The following is a 23,233-nucleotide window of genomic DNA, read 5'->3' as shown; positions in this document are numbered from 1 at the left end:
CCTCCACTACTGAGAGGGCTTAGGCCTTAGTCCACCACGCTAGCCTAGTGCGGATTGGTAGACTTCACACACTCTCGAAAATTCCTATAGAGAATTTATGCAGGTATGCAGGTTTCCTCACGATGTTTTCCTTCACCGTACCCGTATACATATTAGTAGCACATAATAATAATTTATTGAGCGTAGCTATCTATAACATAAACTATCCCATAATATAAAGTCCTGTTAAACACACTCGACAGATATCAATAGGAGACCTTGGTGTGTGCTTGATAGGCAATTCGGGGTCGGTGATTGTTCCAAAACAGTTGAACATTAGTTATATAATTTGTGTCATGAGCTGCTTGTAGATTCATCTCATTATTAGGTAGAAAGAATCATTTCCACGAATAAATTGCTATTCTACATTCATAGTACGTCGGTAAGTCACAATTTTTATAAAGAATTGTACACTAATGATCTTAAATCATTAGTGTAAGTACTAATGATAATACTATACTGTTTAAATATATAATGATTTTTTTTATGGCAACCGATTTCTCTATACTGGTAGTGATACGAGAACATAGCAGGGCAAGGCAAAATGGTATAATTCCTTCGCCAATGAAAAAAATATGACTGGTGCTGCCAATCGCAAAAAAGTCTATCTTTGGGGAATCAGATCATTCTTTTTTACAAAAGTTACTTGTATAAAATGGTGTTCATATTTAGGCTAGCTATAAGATAAAAATTATAATTAATATTATGATTTTTCGCCATATTTTACTATTGGAAACTGGCAAGTTTGTTTGAGGTTTGAATATATTGTAGTAAGTATAGTAGTATTTGCAATTCGTATTCTCTTGTCTTTGATTTACTCATCTTACGTAGTATATTACTTACTCTATGATTTACTCAAGTTTACCAAGTTGTGTCGTTTTTAGGTTAAGAATAGAAACAAACAAAATGTTTTGTTTTTTCTAGTGATAAAAGAAGTAAATATTGCGGTAATCATACTGTTACTGAATTAAACGACGTTGACTGTTTAATTTCTTAAACGATTATCAAAAATTTCTAGCATACCTAAGTTTAAGTTTTCAACCTGTGCAGCTACTTTTTCTCAGTCTCTACAAGACACATAGATATAAACAGATTAATTAAATCACTACAAAGATCCTAAATCCTGTGCGTGTAACATGTTGAAGAAGATGGACGTTCAAACATTACCTAAGAAAAAAACAATTAGCAAAGGCAAGATGAAAAAAAGCATAAAAAATGTGCTGTACCGCCCTGACGCTGTACGGTGGTCAGTATAATTTTATTATGATCTACCTGTTATTTTTTTAGTATTAAAGAAAAATAAATTACTATATTTTTTATTTAAAACCAATCCTTAGTATTTTTACACCATTTCATTTTAATACCTATTAATACAGCATATATACTGTAATTATTTCAGGCCCCAAACTTCAGAAAATGATTCACTAGAACTGGAAACAGCATTGAGTACTTACAGAGTTGACATACCTGTATTTAAGAAACCTCATTGGAATGAACTAAAACATATAGAAAAAGAAAAGAGACCCAAGGCACCACCAATACCGTAATGTTTACTTATTTTATTGTTTGTATTTGTAACTCTTTTTTTTCATAATAGAAAAATTAAAGTAAAATATAGTTTTGTATTTTAGCATTTAAATAATGACTATACTAACAATAATATTTGAATAATACTAATTGCAATAATTACTAGCTCCGTCATAAAGTTCGTTCATTATGTAATGTGAAATATTTTTTTAATCTCATTGCTTAACAAAATTAAGTTTCGATACAAAGTAATAAATTTTATTTTTTAGGAAAGTTGAAGGTTTAATTTTTGGTATATCAGAAGGTTTGACTGCACTAGAAAATAGACAGTGCTGGGCAGTAATTATTGAAGCGTCAGTGGTACCACGGACTATTGTACAACCTGTAATTGAAGCTTGTGTTCAAGATAATATTCCAGTTGTGTGCCTTGCTGGGTTACGGAAAATTAGCTTAAATCATTTCGGTATACCTACAAGTTGCCTTTGTATAAAAAATGAACAACTACCTGACCTCAAAAATCAAATACTAGCAATTTCAAATAAGTTTAATAAACCCATAAAATTGGAACAGAATAAGAAAATAGTGGAACCTATGGAAGTGGATACTGCTATAGAAAATCAAAATGATACAAATATTTCCAAAAATGAGTTTTCCTATTTACACAGATCAGATAAGAGAACTCGAGTATTTATACCATCTGATGCAAAAGAAGTGGCAAAGAATGATTTCTCTGGGCAAAACTTCATTAGTTTCTCAAACAATCAAGAATCAGAGTCTAATAGTAAAGAGTTTATGAAAATGACAGTAAAAAAAATATTAGGCAATGCAAACAGGGTGAAGAGAAAGAAAAACTAGAAATATCTTTTGAAAATCTTTATTTATAAAATATCAATAAACTATAATGTCAAAAAAGACATGGATTATTTTTATACATTCCTGAAGGAATGTGAAATTGCAAATCAGTAATCAGATTTGATTGGGCTTTATGCCTTTGCTAATTGAAAAGGTAAGCTATGCCTTCACATTTCTGACTACTGTAATCACATTTTACCAGAACAATACAAAATTCAAATTTTAATCTTATAAACATTATTAGACTTTAAGGCGATACCTCAAGGTCCATTTTCATACATTTTGTTTCGGCTTTAATCTGGGTAACTAAACAAGTATTGGCAAGTAAAGAATTTAAATTCACGTCTAGTTAGTGATTAGTTCTCGCAGTTGAAAGAAAAACGTAAAAATAATTAATAATCATGGATATTTCCGCCTTTAAAATTTCGTCATATTAAATTTTAAAGGCCGAAATATCCATGATTATTAATTATTTTTACGTTTTTCTTTCAACTGCGAGAACTAATCACTAACTAGACGTGAATTTAAATTCTTTACTTGCCAATACTTGTTTAGTTACCCAGATTAAAGCCGAAACAAAATGTATGAAAATGGACCTTGAGGTATCGCCTTAAATTTATTACTCTCATCACATTCTACATTACATGAAAGCTTGTGAGAAACAATATAATAATTGGTAAAACCACTGACATTCATGATATAATGCAAATTTGTTAGTCTATTCTGGTAAAATCGATCATCATAATGCATAACTATACTAAAATATATTAACATGCAATACTCCATAAAAATGAATCTATACAAACATAACAACAATCATTCTATGAAGTATAGCATAAGAGCAGATATATTTATCTTACATTTTCATTCGATGCATTGCATTTAAGTTTTCAAACAGTTCAATTTAATAAAAATCAAACAACAGATTGTTTTCATAGTTACACCTATGACTTATAGTCCGTAATGATAGCTGGCCATTGTTTATATCTAAAATATACTACATAGCGAAACAAGTCTTTATTGTGAAAACATCCAAAATTGTTAAAATTACTGGACTAATATCACTCGGCACTTTAACGAATACGTGATTACAAACCATATAGCTTATTTATATGGGATCAGAGTTGTAATTCGTGTATGTTATATACAATCGCAAGTATTGATTTTAGTTTATTAGAAAATCCACCGCAAACGTGGACAAATACTTGAGAAGACCAAGGCGGTGTTTTAAAAATAAAACGCCGCCTCGTGTGCTGAGCTAACGTTTACAAACACTCACATGCTGGAAACATTTCACATTAGTGCCCTAATTACCAGAATATTTCAACAAAATAATTTTGTTTACATTGCATTTATAAAACTGATAATATTGAAGTGTGTCATAAATTTATATTATTAGTTTTTACAACTAAATTAACTTAGTTGATACATAGTACCAATAATGATTTATACCATCATAGACCTTAAATTGATTTTTAATCTACATTTTATAGTGGAAAGGGATATAACAGTGTTAATGAGTAATTCCAAAAAATTTACTACTCTTACAATATTTTTATATCGCGTGTATTACAAAATGATTTACTGGAACTTTAAGCGAACGTCGTTAATGTTTTTTTTTTCAGCGGGGTTAGTACAATATGAAAAGAGAAAATCGGCTAGATAATATCCTCTAATGGAAAAAGATTTTGTACATCTACGCTTAATTATAATGGCGTGCACTTCTCAGAAGCGTACAGCCGACAGCGTAACATTACACAAAGTGGTAAGGTGTCACACGCACCACGATCGCTATCCACGGGATTTTCAATCGTGTTGTATCAAACACTTATTACAAGGCTAACGAGACATTGAAAAGATAGTAAATCATTTGATCCATCGTTAAATCACGCCGACTCAACAGTGGACTCCCGCATCGCCGCTCCCGAATTTTCCAAGATCCAGTCATACGCCCCGACCAGGGCGTGAGCTCGAACGTACGACCCGATTTTCAACAAAACCGGGGGCAATTCGAGGGTCGAGACTCGCCGCGGAGCGGTCAGTGCGGCGCTCCCGGCGGCGGCGCCTCGCTCGGCCGGTACCGCGCCAGGATGATCGCGCACATCTGCTGCGCGTCCGTCTCCTCCGGGTGTGCCGCCATCGCCTCCACCACCTGCGCCTCGGGGAAGATGCCCGCCAGGTGGAAGCGCATGCGCTGCCGTGCGTCCCAGTGTTGCAGCGCACCGTCCGACATGCCCGGCCCAAGCGCCGCCGCCGCGCCGCCAGCCATTCCCGCCGGCGCCGGCGCACTGGCCACGCGTGTCGCCGCCGAATGCAGGCGTGGATCGCACGCTGGGTTTAGTGTCAGTTGCCGCGCCAACTTCCGATGAGTGTTGACGTTGAGCGGCGGGCCGGGCGGGCCGGGGGGTCCGGGTGGCGAGCACGGCAGCTGCTGCGACGGGCCCGGCGGCTGCAGCTGAGCGCGGTCGAAGTGCGTGGCGAGCGCGACGTCGGCGAGCCGCGGCGTGGCGGAGTGCGCGCGCGCGAGCGGCCGCTTGACTTCGGCGGGGCGGCCGCCCGGCGGCAAGCTCACCGTGTGCAGGTCCCGCGCTCGCAGTGCCCGCGCCGCCCGCTCTGTTAGCTTCTCCGCAACGGACTTGTGTGGTCGACCCGCGCGCTCGGGATGGTGAAACTTGCACTTGTTGCCGTAAGTGCACTTGCGACCGTAGGGACACGCCGGAGGAGGCTCGACCCTGGACTTCGGCACACGTAGGAATACTTCGAGTGTGGGTCCAGTGCGCCCGAGTGGGTCATCGGGAGGCATAAATCGGTCATTCACGAACGAATACATCAACAATCGCTCTTCGACGACGCGTCGAAACTCTGGATTCTCAGCGGCAAGGTCGCGGTAGTTGTCATTGGAGACGACAATGCCGTTGGTCTCGGCGGCGAGGCGCAGCACGTATCGATCGTCGTAGCAGATGAGCCGCTTCCCGCCAAGCAGTCGGCTGGGTGTGTAAACTAACACTCTGTCTCGTTCGAGTCGCTCTAGTACGTCTCGGTCGGCTACGGGGTTGTCGGGTCTTGTCGCTTCTTTCCGCCACTTTGGAACGAACACGGTGATTTCCCTGTGACCGCGAGCGCGAAACCAATCCACGCATATTTCGATACCGCGACACGAAAAAACTTCTTTGTTGCCGTGACTGGAAATGAAAATGTGACGTTGTGTATTCGAGAGCAAATTAAAATTCAACAAACGTACCAACAAAAATGCAAGTTACCTCATGGCCACGTTGCTGCCGTCAATGACGATGGGTCGCAGCGAGGTACTGTCCGCGGGAACGTCAGGCTCGGGCTGCAGCAGCGGAGAGAGCGGCCGCGGTGGCTGTTGCGCCGCGAGCCGGATCAACTCCGCTAGTAACTCATTGCGCGGCGGGTCAGGCCCGAGCCGCTGGAGTGCTGTTCGCGCTAATCGCTCAGAATACCCCAATTTCACGGCGAACTCGATTTTAACCTGTTGTCAAAACGATGCTTTTAAAATTTACCCATATTTAATATCAAATCAAATAAATAATTGGAGACATTTTTTCGATATTTTGTAAAGATTCTCAATTGCATAAAAATAATTATTATACATTTATTTGGATAATTTCACTCACTTGGGTAGGATGCGGTGTCGAGGGCGTGAGGGTGACATACTCTGCGAACTCCGCGGCGAGGGTATCAGAGGGCGTCCGAGAGGCGGCGCGGTGCGCGCTCTCGTCCTCGCACTCGGAATCATAGCTAGAGTCCTCGCCTCGCTCGCCCGCCCATCCCAACGATGACTCCACATATTTCTAAAACAAAAAACAAATAAAGTCATTATTATGACAAGAAAATAAGCAGGCTACCATTGTCAACTTTATGTTTTCGATATAAAACAAGATAACGTTTATTAACATTTCAAAATAACGTTTTGTCATAATTAGATACAACACGATGACGTACAAGCGCGAAGATATTTCAATTCTATTCTCGGTTTATAAATAAACGATTAAATCGGCTGAGAAACGATGATTATATTGATCAATAAGCAAATTTTATTCACTACAGCCGAAGCTGGCTCAGGGCAGGGTCATGAGGGCGCCGAAGCGGATCTACAGATGATCATTGACCTTTATCGTGTGCGCAACTGTCGAGCGTACCGGTTGTAATTCATTATTTTACATTCACAAAAATATTTCTTAAAAATTTTTACGTACCTAAACTACGAGCGCGAAGAGCGTTTACCTTACGTGCGTTCAAACAATTCACTTGAATAATATCTACAAAATACGAGTTAGTCATATTCAGACGAGATCCGCATTCAGACCTAGTTGGCTGATAATCTAAATTCAATTTTGTTTCAAGCCACTTACAATGCGCGACTGGGCAGACTTTTTCATAAATTACCAACGCTGCCAAAATACTCACAATGTAGATCAGATAGAATGCCCAATTATGAAATAAAAGAAATTCAGTTGAACGCTTACATCATTTCATTGGCAAACTTGGTCGCTAAAGCGGTTACGTAATGCGCGTACAGGGACTAGGCGTCTACGGACCTTAGATCGGCTTACGTTCTTTTATTCTTTATCGTCAACTGAAAGTTAGATTTTAAAGTGTTGACCCGATAAAGTTTAGTAGGCCTCTATTGGAAGCCTACGTCCGGTATGAGCCGCTCGGAAGCGCCCCGCCTCTGCGCGTAGCCGGATGCGACTTTCTAAAAAAATATAGCGTACGGAACCAGCAGTGTGTCTGTTAGAGAAACGCTCATAGTCGTAGAAAATAAACTACATATTATTATATAGTTATGTCAAAATGTCCAATTCAAAATAATTAACATTTTAAACGGACTGGTTCTCCAGAACAATACAGATAATTATGACATTAAGAACAAGAATTTAATTTGTAATTCAAAGTTAAAAGAAATTTTTTGAACTGGCTTCACTGGTAGCTACGTCAATCGTCGAAATTATTTGATTTATACGTATGAGGCTAACTGCTATTAATGATGATTGCATACGTCGTTATTGAGAACTGGTATAAAAATATTTGTATCTTATCGATTCAGTTTGCTTGTGACTTAACACTGGATATTATTTGAGAATTGCACAAAGCATTCAAGCGGTCTTCAGGAAACAATAGAGTTGATTATATACCAGACAACTTCCCCATGACGAGTAGCAACAACTTTAGACAAAATAAAAAACCCATTGGATTATCCCGCTCTATTAGCCACGCTTGTTTACGTTGGCTGAACGTATGTTTACGTTTTTTTCCGGATTGCCTATTCTTCCAACGAAAACGGGAACAAACAATTTGCCAGATACTTTATAGTGATTATTACAAACGTGTTGGAATATCACGTCATCATTTTTTTATTGACTAATTTTTTTAATTCTTCACAACCTATATAATGTCGAATGGCGCGTACAATTTGCGCCCAAATCAATTCGCTTATTTAATTACACAGCAATGCGATTCTTATCTCAAATAACTATTAAGTATTAAGAGTGTATTAGAAGGTCTTATTGCATCATTAGTTAGAGAACGTAGGACGTTGGTAGCAAAGTTCCGCTTTCTGTTAAATTTATTTAAATGATTAGCTGTATCTGGGTGAGACGACGTTAAATGTAAAGTTATTATAGAAGTATTCCACTGAGCACGTGACGGAATGTGCTAAGTGCTTGTAATCTCGTTCGTCTAATTTAAGATTGTGGTTTTTAACTACTTTGCATGCGTACTATTTGAAATTCTAATTTCTTTATTTGTAGAAGATACTAAATTTCGTTGTACCTTTTTCGCACTTGCTTTATATTTCAAAGGTAATTGAATTTTACACTACGATTTCGAAACTACAAACGTTTAAGTATAGGCTTATTAATATCTATTTTTATCTCTATTTAGGGATATGATATCAAAATTTTGCATAATGATATTATTAAAATCCACTTAATCAATCCATATGTTCCGTGACCGAGTAACCCCAAAACATGTAACCATCGGAACAAAACATTTGCTTTGACATCACTCAGCTCGTGTTTTCTATTATTACATTGTAGTTTGCGATAATAATGACGTCAATATACACTTAACTGTAGATCAAACACAAAGGGCGACTGTAATTAAATCAAATACGCATTTGTATATTTACATCGTAAATTAGCAAAGGTTATCATTATCTATGGACACATTGCTACCAAAGGGGTAGTCATCGAATTCTGACTAACAGTGTTGCTAACTCCAGAGACAATGAGTGTACAGTCTACAGCAAACTGCACGTAATGTGCCAATTCCACGAGCGTTCTCGGTACAGCAGATACCAAGAAAAACAGGGCGTGATCCAATACCAAGACTTAATTGATATCTCTAGATCTTTTTCTAAGCTAAATAAAGGTCAAATGGGGCAAGTCCCTGATACAGATATTTTTCCGCTAATGTTTATTTTCCGTTATAAAAATAATATGATACGTATTTAAAAAATTAAAGCAGTGAAATGCTCTTTTAAGATATTTATTGATCAGTTTAGTTTTTGTATCCGTCACTGCATCATTAAGCCTAATATGGGTTTGATTTCAGGTGATAAATCATCTATAAAGTTACCTTACTAAATATATCTTTGACATATGACAACATCCAGCAAGATTGAGGAAACCGTTGGTGCAATGTTGTGAGAAAATTGATTAAAATTAAGTGGATACTGTACCTGTAAGGGAACCTTGAGTGAATTACAAAAGGGAAAGATACAATTTAAATTTCGAAATACATTACGTATCGTACATTTATAGCTTAATCGGTCACTAAAACGTCACATAAAATGAAATAGAGTATCCGCAAAAGATATAGGTACTCCCGCTGTTAAGTCCGAAACACGACAAAGATATGCATTTATTCTCAGCGGTTGCGAGCCGGGCGATATCGATACATCAATAATAATGTCTGCGGGTGAATGAGTACAATTAGTTCCGTTTGTTGAGGAGAAATTCTATCGCTGGTTCGTTGAAAAGATAAAACACCAGCCAATAGGGTGGGAGAACTTGGGCGACGTCGGCGCGCGCCACCTCGTGCGATGTGACGTCACGCGCGAACAGGATGCGGGCACGCGACACACTTTACACATATACATACAACACACAAGCGTGCATATCTACCTAGTACGCACACGAAGTGCACACAAACACTATAGTTACCATAACAAATATATTTTGATAGCGCGTATGAACTGAACGCGTATACAGTTGATTTATAATATTAAATATTTCATACCAGTGTCATTCGGATAATGTCGACAAACCACAATGCCATACTTACAGGAAGAATGCAATAATAAAATTCATATTTATATCCGAGTTGCATTTCTAATTAATTTTCTGACGTACGTATCTCGTACGTAGGTCGTTAGAAAACGAACGATGACGCTAATAGAGTGTTTATCGGACGACAATATTGAATAGACGTAAATAAAAGGTTAGGCAGTGGAATCACATTAACGTCTTGATTAAGTACAACATAAGTTTATGTGTCCTGGATACTTTGATTACGATTTTCAAACATAACAACTAATAAATTTTAATTATACCTACTTGATAGAAAAACGTTAATTCGAAAACAGTCTGAAGTATAATTTTGTAATGTACCATTGAGCTAATCAGATTTTTACTCACTTTTAATACCTCATAAAGCTTAGAAAAATAACCTGTTTACGTCGCCAAAATTACTAATTTTAGGTCTTTTCAAGAAGAGTACGTGCTGGGCGATATTCTTGCTCAGTTTATATACGGCTTTAAGCGTGATAACAAGATATTTGAATGGAGTATTTAAAGAAAAACGAACCAAATTGAAGGTGAGAAAGATAAAAGTGATGGATAAAATTACAGGAAGATACTGCTGAATATAGCGTTAGTATAGACGGTAAGCAAGTGGAACACATGAATAAGTGTGTGAGCCTTTGTTGTATGACTACGTAAGATTGAGGTAAAGCGCGACATGGATATTGAAAGATCGACACAGTGAGTAGCAAAGTGTATGGCTACAGCCAAACGAAATAAATTAGGTTGGATTAGGAGTGTATAGCATCATGAGTGTAATAGTAAGTAGCCAGGCTGTGTCTGAAAAGGCTATTCAGAATGGTATCCTAGTACCGAAGCTCATGTGTGGAAATAAATGCCGGGATCGACAGAAGAAGCATAATCGTCAAATAAATTCGGTGGAAATGAGTTTCTTACGTAGAGTACTAGTGAGTATATGTAAAGTAACAGTTGCAGATCGCATGAGGAATTTAAGAGATCGTTGTAAATTGAATTAAAAAGTAGTAAAGAAAAGTTAATTTAAGGCGCTAAATAAAAATTATAAGCTACAGTTTGGTAGTTTAAAGTTTACAAAAGACATAATTGATTTTTTTAAAGAAGTTTCTAAACTTTGCATTCCCAACCGTAACTCGTGCTCCATAAATGTATGTAACTAATGCTCAAGGCCATTTGCTCGGAGCAGGGCCTTAACACAATTAATTAACACCGGGAAACCCAATTTGATTAAAGCAAATTTGTATTTTTTAAATCCTTTACGCATTCATTAATATTTTAAACATACAAAAATATGTAAAATATGTATGTTTTAAATATTCATAATAATATTTTTTATTCAAATAATATATTTTGCAAAGTAATTAATTCGGAATACTGAAATGTAATCTTTACTAATAAATCTATGTTAAACTTTGATTGATTTTTAATCTTCAACAATCGTTTTCTTTAGCTTACACGCGGCAATTTTATCGACTTACATTTCAGGTATTTGGATCTTATAAATCAAAAGATCAAAAACAAATAATTACTTAGGTTTAGTACGTTGGGCAAATGAGACTCGCATCTTTTAATTTCTTTGTTATATGTAGTGAAAGACCATCTTGCAAGCAAATTTGTAACTAGCAAATGTAAACTCATAACACCGCCGTGTTGCTCTAACTTCGTGAATTTAACGCAGAATAGTAATCTGCATGTCATTTTCAAAAACGAGCAAAAGTGGACTTGCTTTATAGTAACCAAACATAATCTTTGAAAGTATCTTTTTTATGTTTAAATACCAAAATGCACGCGTTGCGTCAATCTCGGGATGGACTAAAATCCATTACCAATACCAATATTACCAATTTCAGAGCCTAAGAAAATAAAAGCGATACGAAGATTAATAATAGAATCTTTAGATGGGTATCTATAATACGCTACACGGCTAATCTATAAACTTTTACAGCAGAACTCAAGTCATTCCTGATAAAAAGGTCCTTGACATACGAATTACGGACTAACAATGAAATGACCTTATAAGGGTTCTCGCTCTGAGGTAAGGAACTATAAAAAGGATAATAGATATTTTTAATAATGTTGCATTATCTCAACTGTTTTTACTTGTAACTTAACACCATTAAAATCGAGACCTGGGTACAAAGAGAGAATAAAATCAATATTTTGTTTTAGAGTCTAATCAATTCTTAGAATAGTCCGAAATCAACATTTACAGAACCGCGATATATGCACGCAAAGTTGTTATCCTTAACACAGTGGAGATTACATAACCGATCAAAAATTAGCATCATCCGAGGACATCAGTCATAAAAACTGTATGTATTATAACATCTTTATTAATCGCTGACCACAAATGGGCCCCTATCGTTTCACCGAGGCTGACTATTGACATTACATCAGAACATAATTATACCGGATACAGCGCGGATACGTTTCAAGAAACGTTAGAAGGTTGCCAAACAACTTTTAAGTCTTTTATCAAAACCATATAGTTCGTTTTTGCATACACTGCAATATTTTTTTATATTAGTTGAATCTTAATATAATATTGACATTTAAAATTGATGAAAATTTTGAGTCCTTGTTTATTTAAGTGGAACGGGATAAATAGGGATGAAACGGGTATTGTATTATAAGGAGAAATAGACTGAAGTATTATTTAAAGCTTAATTTTTGTCATTTTATGGAATTTTATTTGTCAGTTTGCAGGCCCGGAAGAGTTTTCTGGGATTAAAGTCCAGCTATATATTTTCTCGGGCCAGAAAGTGGCCTATATCCTTCCCAGGGTCAACGAACAAACTATTCAGCTTTATATGATAGCATAGATAGAAGTATAGATATATTTGATCAGAGTAAAGTTAGTTTTTCTTTGAAGTAATTTTAATATTTTTTATCCTTATTGACACTCTTCATCCCTATTGGTCCCAGTTGAGGGTCACATAATTAATATCACGTTTAACATCTCTCTAATATATAAGAGAAGGTACATAATAACTTGTTTTACTTTCGAAGTTAAATTATAAACCACCGATTTATTTAAGTGAAAAGGGCTTATTTCTTAATTAATGCACAATATAAAAAATAAGATAATGGTTCAAATAATAAGGCTGATTAACTCTAATAACCTCCTGTTCATAGATATGATAATGTAACACGGAAAATGAATTAGCAAATTTTATAACAAGATCCGCTTGATAACAACTATTTAATGTTGGACATAGCCCTTTGAAATTTGGAGTTGTTAATTTATCATATTATAATATGTAGTCGCTACCTACTTTTATATTTTTTATGAATTCTATGATCGATTTTTTTTTGATAATCTTGGAGTTTTGTTTCTCATTATGGCAATGAGACAATAATCGTTTTTCATAATGCTTCTTATACTCTCTATGTCCAATGTTTGGAAGAAATATAATAAATGAAAAAAAAAAACATTAAACGATTCAATGGTCTAGGATCTAGGCATACCCAGAATAGGTTTAAGGCATCAAACGTTTCGAACGGTTTACAACTACAGGATTGAGTAATAAACGTATTTGGTGCTGAATCGTTCCTATATGTATCATGCATTTCCAATAGAGATGGCTTCTAAAAATACAGTTAGCGCGGCGTTTATTAAGGGCACCAACTGGAGGGAAAGGAGATACAGATTAGAGAGAGGAGCAAGGATGTACTCAGGTTTTGGACCCAGGGGGTTCAGGGGCAAATCCCCCATATTTATTTGGTTGGAGTCAATCGGTAATTTCTTGTAGGAAATTCTAACAATTTAACACAAACATAAGAGTACCTAGGCTGACAACTCAGGGAAGGGTGCCTTTTCACAATGCTTGATTGAGGACTTTGTATGTAAGAAAATAGAAATGCTCAAAAACGTTTTTACTGACTGGCAACGCAACTGGTGGAATACAGGATACAGGAAAAATATTTTTCAATATTTTCATCTCCATAATAGTGGAATAGAAAATCCCATCAGTCACGAACTAGGCCACATTAATAATAACGCATCTGCAAACAGCAAAATACTTTGAAAATTTACCTTGTATCCTAAAGCCGGGCTTAGATTAACAAGAAAACTTGCAAAAGTTATTTTCCGTAAGCGAGAGTTTTTTCCGTGGAAGTCACGGTAGCCTGACTTCTTGAAATTTTGTAGCTTGCAAGACTTATTGCGGGTACCATGTGTATCCAATTATTGAAACATTGCTGCCAGCTTAAAGGCGATTACCAAATATATTGTTACGAGAATTTGCGAGTCTAAACTTAGAAACTATAATTTATTGATATTTATGCTGATCATGTCATCATGATCTATAGTTAATGGTGAGAGAAACGGTGGTACAATTAAAGGGATTTCCCGTGCGCTAGTTATTGATAACAATGTTACTCTTCAGTTTTCCTCTATTGCATAGACTCTAAGGTGGCTTGCGAAATGACTCGCATTTAGTTACATTTCTGCTTATGCTTGGAAAGGCAAAATGTGTCGTTTAAATGTTTCGTTAAAACCAAAGGCTTGTCTGATCGTGTGTCTTGTTGCGAAACATCCGTATGTTTAAGATTCAAGGCTCGTTTAAAATTACACATGTAACTTAAAGATAGTCATCGAAGAGGGAAAAGTTAACCTACATCGTAAGTGTTAAGATATGATAAACCAGGCCCATTGTATTGTATTTTAAGCAAAAGATCCACAGTTCAATATATAGTTTTATCATCCATAACGATTAAAACCAATTAGATGACGTCCTAGAGGCGGATTATTGTTAAACAAGTATCAGAGAATTAGCTCACAAGTTCACAAAGTACATTGAAGATTCGCAGAAACATAAACATTCGAGTGCACACCTTTATTAAATTCAAATCCGTGATCAGATGCAGATAACGCATGAATATAAATTACTAGATCTCTCGCGGTCGAAGTGAAAGTCAGCCATGATATCCAACCGATGCCGGACCTGCGACACTTCCAACACATCACCGATGAAGACGGGCACCTCAATTAAATCTCCACTCGGCTTTCACAAAATGGAACAAAACAATGTTACGTGACCACACTGACTGCACTGTCAACATCGAACACATGACAACAAGCCAACAAGCGACATCGACCACCGATTCCACCACACAGTGCACATTTCTTTCTATACAGGTAACAATCAGTTAGTCTTAAATTTTCTTCTAATCAGTTAAATAAACCATCAGCAGAGTCCTAACGATGATCAATACACACAATATCTCCTCGCCCATTTGACATCACGACCAAGCCTCGCACATTTCCTACACCATACTCAAGGCGTTGTGTACAAAAATTAGCATACCTATATGACGTTAATAAACGCGCCTTACTTCCGGGATCATTATATCGGCTGATCGTGAATGAACATCATTACAATGCGATGTACGCAAAAACGCGACTCACTGTGAAACTCGCGAGCCGACAACATCCGTGACGCGAGGGCAAGTCGGACGCGAGCGGTTTGGTGGGCAGGTGCCCTAACGGGGGTATGGGTATCGCGCTCACCTGGGAATTATCAGTCGCGTACATAATAGTGTAAGAGTGCGCGTGCGTACGAGCGTCGCATGGCCTCGCGCGCATGTGCTCGCGCGGCGTGATTCGCGGCGAGACTACCGCGGCGGCGCCGAGCGGACCGCGCATGCACACCTCCACGCACGGGCCCGCTGAGTGAAGGGGAAGCGGGGCACCGCGAGATCCGGGTTGTGCGCCCACTGCACCCGACGGGCGGCCCCCAAACACCGCGCACCGTTGACCTCTGATACACCGGCCAATATTGTTTCAGACATGTCGCATCTACACCATCTTCTTTTAATCGTTTACAGAATCTGGATATCTGTTCCATCGATACTACTTTTTTTATTTCTAATTTTAATATTTTTTTACTCCATTGACGCAAAATAGCATTGATAACTACAATTCAATGTCACTGGTTAGATAAAAACATACATTAACATAATATTAATTGGCTTTTTTTGTCTCTCAAATCTGTTTTGAAGTAGGATTAAGTTTTTTTAAGGACATCGAAACGTTTCAAGATAATATCTAATCTGAGAGTTATGCATAGGGCGACAGCCGTAGAGAGAAGCAACTAATGAAACCACTGCACGCAGCGTAGGAATGTAGTTTCGAATACGTGTGTGATTTGTATCCGAGACGACGGTGGATCGGCTGTCTGTCACGTGTGGGACCAAAACAAATCACAACAATATGTTTATTGTGCATGACGATCACATATCCCTTTCAAGAAAATCTACGCGAAGATGATTTGTAAATAAAGAAAGAAAGCACGTGACTGTTACACATTTCTTGGCAGTTGACAACTAAATTTGATACGTTTATAATAAGCGAGGAAGGTAACGCTGGATCTCGATAAGACCTTCTGTAGTCAAAACTATTCACCTTCCATACAGATGTATTGAATTAACTGTCACTTTAATATTACGACCCTAAAATACTTATCTAAATTCGACTCTGTGTCAGCCTAAGTAATGATATCAACTATGAAATATGAACAGAAGCGAATCTCGATATAGATCGTTAATTAATCAATGCGCATACACGTGACAACTTGCAACCACATTTTCTTATGTATTGTCCAACATAAATGAATTCAGTCAGATCGACACACCTCAACTTCCTACGACTATTATATTTAATAAAGATGCATAATGTATTCCATAAACAATGTGAAATAATGGAATCAATACTGATTATCTCATGGGCATTTACGAAACAGCGAATTAAAATTAAATAAAGTCATTATTTTTAATTTCATTTTTTATTGGTATGTTAAAAGTAAATTGGCGGTAGAATATCTTAACATTAACATTATTACCGTGAAGGAAAACTTCGTAAAAAAATCTCGCATTAGGCCTCGTGATAAATGCCGACCCCCTCTATAGTAGTAGGAAGGTAGAATAAACTGATTGCGAGATGTTTGATGATAATGATGATGATGAGCAAGTTAAAGATGCGCAAGAGTCTAGAAGAGGGCATAATTTGAATAAAATTCGATGATTTATAAAAATGTCAACCATTCAAGTAAAAAACATTAAATAGATAAATGAGAGAATGTTTTAACTTTCAACAAATGGTAGCAAATGGACAGACGTCCCAAATTTTCGATTTTAACAAGAAAAATAAACACTGATTTTAAACTATCACTTTAACCTATTCAGTCCTTTTAATTTGGATGATGGCAATTGACGCTTGGAGGATGATTAGCAAATAAACGTTATTAAGGCCGTACGCCCAATAGTGCGCCCACGAGCACGGTCACTATTTTGATGGCAGCAAGCGCGATTACCCGCAAAATTTCGTATGTTGCATAGCCTCAGACTAACGCAGCAGCAATCATTTTCACGCGGATTTGCGCAAGAATTAATGGTAGTAACCAATATTAAAGACACGCGATGTTATCTGCTTCCTTTAGGAACATGCTTATAACTTTACTTTAGTACTTTAGTTTTAGAGTTGAATTGCCCGAACTTTCGCAGTCTTTGAATAATTAACAAAGCCAGTAGATCGTTATAATTATAATGATCCCAATATTACCCTTTGTCATCGGTTGAATGGACAATCATTTCTTGTTAGGGCATAGTATTTTCAACCTATATGTTGATTATCATCAATTTTGAACGGCTACGTACACGCCATCAGGTTTTAATGACGTCATTTGCCAGATCAGAATAACAATAAATTGGAATTTAAACTATGTAATTAAACACCGCACTTTTCGTGGGTTTTTCTACACAAATTCTTAATGGGACGATCTTTGTCTGAATACTATACAAGAAATAACAGTGCAACTAATCAGTATAAATAATCAATTACGTAACATGTTTTTGCCTTGAACAATTAACCAAATAAGGAAAATTTTACTTCATTCTATTTAAAACTAAATAACTACAATAAACCCCAAAGAGATAAATTAACGAGGGTATATTGTATCAAACATTAATATAATGGCGTCGTGAAGACAAAACAGTTTTTAATAACACATTTCAATACAGGTGTATCTGTAATAAATTAGATACTACATTCAGGGAAGAAAAAAGAAAATATAAACATATATCGATCCACTTTTCATATTATCTCTATTGTATTCGCTGTAATTAGTAGATCTGAACAAAAGATTTATTTGAAACGAAGGCATTCTTTGTTTATAATTTATTTTACCTTGCAATATATTCTTCTGTTGAAACTGGCTTGGCTAGATGGGCTTATCCAGCGAAAACAGTCGCGCCACCTTCGCGTATAATCGCGGCTATTACGCTGACGTGGGCATTTTTATTATCAATATTTTGCTTATAAATAAAATATATTGTTTTTATGGCATATGTTTACTGCTCGCGAAAATATTGCTATTTTTGGGCATTCTGAATAATTCTTAAAAAAGCTCTCTTCAGTAGAGTGCATTCATATAATAATATACTTATTTTCATATGCAATAGACAGCAATTTTTTTTTGTCCCTACATACTATACCACTCGTTCATTCAAGGTATGCAAGTCATGCAAATCGCAAAACAATCGGTGTAAATTGCTCACCACATTATAATTTCTGCGTGAATGTAAGATCCTTATCATAATGATTCCTAATTTCAAAATATTTTCAGCTAGGTATTATTCTAAAAATATAACATAATGTTACAAAAGAATTTTAGTAATCTTATGTCATATTTTTAGGTAATTAAGTTTATAATTAAACTATTTTTCGAGTTTAATCGCGATTTTAATATTTTAGTTTTCTCCCGACGTTTAATTAACTTTGTTTTAAATTCTGTATTAATTACGAAATAAACAACTTTTATTTCAATTTGCGTACAACCTTAAAATGCCGTTTAATTGAACGTACACCAGCAATATCCGTGAACCCCTACCCACTCTCCTAGATTTGGGCCTGTTTAGGGATACATATTACGATAACTACGAGATAATGTTAGTAGGTGTACAAGGTCATAATGAGAACGGATTGTATGCACCTTGAAAAACCCGAAATATATAAAAATGTTTAAAATATGAAAGAAAAGAAAGAGTATAATTGTTAAACTAGCACACGCGCACGCACACCATGACAGCTGGGTGGTTATTTCAGCATACGGTGAGAAATGCACGAAAAACGTCAAAATATGTTATATTTTTTTTAATTAAAATCAGTATACAAATAACAGGTACAAAAAAAAGGTCCCCGATTGCAACCAATTCACGTAATATGCTTTTAAGTTTAACAAAGTCATGGTGATTTAAAAAAATGGCCTCAGGTAAGCTACAAAAACATCAAATGAAAGTAATACATCTAATATAGCGAAAATATGCACCGTCCCATGATTTTAGGCATTATATGCAAAACCGGTGAAAATGGCCAAAATATGCAAATTCATATAATCGTATCTCTAGGTATAAAAATATTATGATTTTAAGGGCGCAGGTTATGGCTACGGACAGATCATCATTCACCTATCATGATCGTAACATCGCGAGTTCGCATTGACGTAATAAATTTCACCTTATGAACATTTGTAAAGTAATATACAGCATAAAAGTTATCGGTCTTTCAATGCTTTAACTACAAAGCATCATATATACGCAACTTCGTCCGTGTTCCATTCAAAGGATTCAGACATTAGCTCACTCGAAAACAAACTCTCACTCGGAAAACCTCCAATAGAACATTCAGCACTCTATTACCCAGTCATAGAGACTGTAAACACAATCTTGTAAACGTAACTACAGATTACTGTGCGTCAATATAGACCAATTTATATTCACCACCAGTGAATCACCTGTATGTTACCAAATAATCTGCGAGCCCAACTCTTATCTAATTGTTTATCTAATACTCAATCAAGACGGAATAATATATTGTATGTATAATTTTCACACAAGTCTCTGGATAAATCTAGTTTTAGAAGGAAAATGGGGCATTGGTGTTTGTTGCTGAGAAGATAGCATATTTTATTTTTCCTTAGAATTACATTACCTTAAGTACTAGAAAAGCTTCGGAAGAGCATTAAAAATTAATATTTATTTTGATAGGGTTATCAGTAGTTACAACTGGGCATGACAGCCACTAGCGTGGTGTGTGCATGCAAGTGAGATAGCGAGATGCTGAAAGCGCAATCGCGTTTTTATGCTATTACAAAAAATTATATCACGAAAATATTTTTTTTTTACAGGCACGATAAAATGACCCCACCGCACCTGATGGTAAGTGGCTCGGGTCCAGTAGGAAGTTCACTGACGAGAGATGATTAGTCCTCGACTGTCGGCACAATTATGCTGGCCTGTTGGAACTGGATATACACAGACTAATCCCAGAACACGACAAACTTAGGGAGGCGAGTGTGGCAAATTTTAACATCTTGTATATGGTGGTCGCAATCCGAGCGATAATAAAATATATCCTACCACTAGCAAATTGTAATGATATGGAAAGAAAAAAATATTTTTCATAGTAATTTCCATTATGTATAAAATAATACATTGCATAAATCAGTGATATATGTAAAAACTAAAATTGTTTCAATGGTAAACAATACAAGAAATAAAATATAATACAAACCATTTTGCTAACCTTCTTATTTTATTTCTCATCATAATATGATATAGAATGCGGCTGGCATTACATGACATCATTGAATTACAGCTTATTATAAAATATGATAATAAAACTGACTAAAGATAATTTGTATCTTATGTTTTTGGAGGACCGAAATATACTTTAAAGTACCATCCATATAAGTCATCTTGATAATTGTCTAATCTCTACATATTTATTTTAAGAGTAATGTGGCCTTCAATATTATGTTATTGTAAATTTTGTAATTTTTTTAATAAATGTGCCACAATATTAAGAGAATGTGAGAATAATTATGTTGCCCTATACAGGACAATCCATTTAATAAGATTCTGCATATTGCTGGCTCACATCTACAAGGTTCCATATTATATCTTTTGAACAAATTGCTGTATATATAACACCTGATTCTATATCCATTTCAGTAAAAAAAATCTATAATCCCAAAAAATATATAGAAAAGAACCAGTAATAGTGATTTTCAAATTTTTATCAATATGCAAATTTTATATTTCTATTCCAGCATAAAAAAATAATTTATGAAACTTTGTAATGTATTGACCAACTGTAGACTTTGTTCAATTCTGTGTCAACGTAATGGCATTGCTTGTCAGTGATTTGGACACTAAAACATATAAATATCTTAATACTTTGTATTTGTATAAATATTAAGCATAAATAAATGTCAGTTTAGTACATGATTTTCATTTCCCAACATTTTCATGTATATATTCAATCATAAAACAGATTTCAATGTAATATTAAATGGCCTGTTGCATGATTCGACACTGCAAATCTAAAAAATTCATGTACAGTCTAACTTAGAGGAGTCAGTATCTTTAAATTGGGACTTGTTATAAAGTGATACTGATTATTGTATAACAGGCAAGATGCATTTGGCTAAGATCTTTTGTAAGATCATATAAGGGGTAAGATCTTTTCTTATACAATCTTACACCTTATCGAACGAATGCTACATAGACGACAACGCCGTTACTTTTTGCCTAGCCCAATGCACATTAGTTACTTAAATTACATATCTGTTGAAACTTTGAATTTTTCTGCAGTATGCATCGTAAAGATTAAATATGAATTTTATTGCTAATCAAGACTGCTTTCAAGAGATCATATTAAATATTCTGTATTTTCCTATCTGGCTTAGAAAAGGAAGTGTTTAATGTAATTACTGACTTTAGTGTAATAAAATTGGTATTATCCAACTATCAACAAATACACCTAAAGTATACTATTTATGACTATCTCAATAATCATCTTAATGATTATTTTGATGACTAACCACATAATATTTAGATATAAATCTTTGTACTTATGACTAATAAGATATGTTATCTGTTTACAAATTGAGCGTCATGTTCATTATCACTAAGTGATTAGATTTAATACAAGAAACTGTAATCTACCTATGAGCTAACAGGATCAACATTTACATTCATTAAAGAAGACGGTCCAATTACAATATCATATAGACCGACATGCTTTACAATTCATTGCACATTAAATAATATTTGCATTAAACGTGACTTACAATTTCTACCTATTTGTAGGCTCTCATTCTGATAACTGAACATCAATGGGTTTTGTTCTTTTATTGTCTGCCACCAAAGATTTTCATAGAGTCATATAAATACTTATTGGAATCCTTTAGTTTTAAAAGACTACCATAAAGACAAATATAAATCATAAAAGACTTGAAATTAAACTAATTTTCGGATTCTATTGCGGTATTAGTGTTTTATTTTCTCCCGACGTTTCGAAGACTTTGCAGCCTTCATGGTCACGGGGGGGGCGATAGAATCCGAAAATTAGTTTAATTTCAATGTCTAACATTTGCGTAAACATAAGAAATCATAAAAGACTACCAAAACACAGGGTAAAATGTATCCTCAGGGTGAGAAAATATAAAACTTGATTGATACCATATACACAAATGGACAGGTGTATCCTTTGGGCATGCTTTTTCCTGTATCCTATACTTAATTTCATCACATTTTTAAGTACATATGCACTAAAATTCTTAATATATTTTATTTGAATATAGAACACAATACGCTTGGCTCAAGACATAGACAAGAGATGGGACTAAACATTCACATATGCTCAAACATTTACACAGCATGAACACCACAACGAGTTCAACGATGTATGTTAACACTAATGCTCATCAAATATGAACTTAGTACCTATGAGTATATAACATTAAGGCAGCCATGACAACTATTCACAATAACCAATTATTGTAGGAACACGATTGTCCAGATGATACAAATTAAATGGACAGGAAATGATGACGACTAATATAAACACAAGGTCGATTTCTCTTTGTTTCTTTTCAAATCTTATACAATACATTTCGTAAATGAATGTCACAATAGGACCTCTTACCTGAATGCGGCCAACCAACTCCCGAGGATTGAAATTTCCGTCTGTTGGATTCAAGTTGAACGTGACGTTGAAGTACACATAATCAGGTTTTTGGTTTGGCAAACACAAATTATTCTTGGAGAGTGTGACACAGTAAAAAGTTTCAACTAAATTTATATACTTGCTGTAAAACTCATTTATACAAGAACGCGGCACAGATATTAAGAGATCTGTCTCGTGAGACATTGTCTGATGTTTCGTAACATAAATCACACACGACTACGGTAATTTAATTGCATAATTCCTATCAAAACAACTACGACAACCTCCCATTCCAACACATTTTTGCTATTGCGCACAGATTACATAAGGAAGTCCATCGTGACAGTTTATTTGACATATTATTACGCCTAAATCACAGACTGAATAATTTGTCATAGACTATAAATAGTACCTTTCTGTAAAAGTGTATGAACTCTGACAAAAAATATTATCTAATTGTGTATTTAATCATTTTCAATACTAGAGGGAGGTTGTTCCCAAC

General features: G+C 35.7%; 2 protein-coding genes across 2 annotated transcripts; one reads left to right on the top strand and one right to left on the bottom strand.

Annotated features, from left to right (window-relative positions):
• The first annotated feature begins 841 nt into the window (after nt 1-841).
• LOC115440211 lies at nt 842-10,240 on the top strand. The gene is made up of 4 exons (XM_030164419.2): nt 842-1,285; nt 1,439-1,582; nt 1,836-2,572; nt 10,146-10,240. The coding sequence occupies exons 1-3, from the start codon at nt 1,176-1,178 to the stop codon at nt 2,419-2,421; spliced, it is 840 nt and encodes a 279-aa protein (XP_030020279.1). The 5' UTR covers nt 842-1,175; the 3' UTR covers nt 2,422-2,572; nt 10,146-10,240.
• Nucleotides 3,280-23,057, bottom strand: LOC115440209 (probable ribonuclease ZC3H12D). The gene is made up of 4 exons (XM_030164417.2): nt 22,711-23,057; nt 6,057-6,233; nt 5,679-5,911; nt 3,280-5,600 (listed from the first exon to the last, which is right to left on the bottom strand). The coding sequence occupies exons 1-4, from the start codon at nt 22,933-22,935 to the stop codon at nt 4,457-4,459; spliced, it is 1,779 nt and encodes a 592-aa protein (XP_030020277.1). The 5' UTR covers nt 22,936-23,057; the 3' UTR covers nt 3,280-4,456.
• Between the last annotated feature and the right edge of the window lie 176 nt (nt 23,058-23,233).

The sequence above is a fragment of the Manduca sexta genome, chromosome 10, assembly GCF_014839805.1.
Source record: "Manduca sexta isolate Smith_Timp_Sample1 chromosome 10, JHU_Msex_v1.0, whole genome shotgun sequence".
NCBI classification, from domain to species: domain Eukaryota; kingdom Metazoa; phylum Arthropoda; class Insecta; order Lepidoptera; family Sphingidae; genus Manduca; species Manduca sexta.
This window is presented reverse-complemented; position numbering and strand designations above follow the sequence as displayed.

Excerpts from the sequence above, each read along its gene's own strand:
- LOC115440211 (XM_030164419.2), top strand. The coding sequence starts at position 1,176 with ATGTTGAAGAAGATGGACGTTCAAACATTACCTAAGAAAAAAACAATT. Across the intron at positions 1,286-1,438 it reads CGCCCTGACGCTGTACGGTG|GCCCCAAACTTCAGAAAATG; the intron begins GTCAGTATAATT and ends TAATTATTTCAG. Across the intron at positions 1,583-1,835 it reads CCCAAGGCACCACCAATACC|GAAAGTTGAAGGTTTAATTT; the intron begins GTAATGTTTACT and ends TTTATTTTTTAG.
- LOC115440209 (XM_030164417.2), bottom strand. The coding sequence starts at position 22,935 with ATGTCTCACGAGACAGATCTCTTAATATCTGTGCCGCGTTCTTGTATA. Across the intron at positions 6,234-22,710 it reads AGTTGGTTGGCCGCATTCAG|AAATATGTGGAGTCATCGTT; the intron begins GTAAGAGGTCCT and ends TTTTTGTTTTAG. Across the intron at positions 5,601-5,678 it reads GGCAGCAACGTGGCCATGAG|TCACGGCAACAAAGAAGTTT; the intron begins GTAACTTGCATT and ends TTTCATTTCCAG.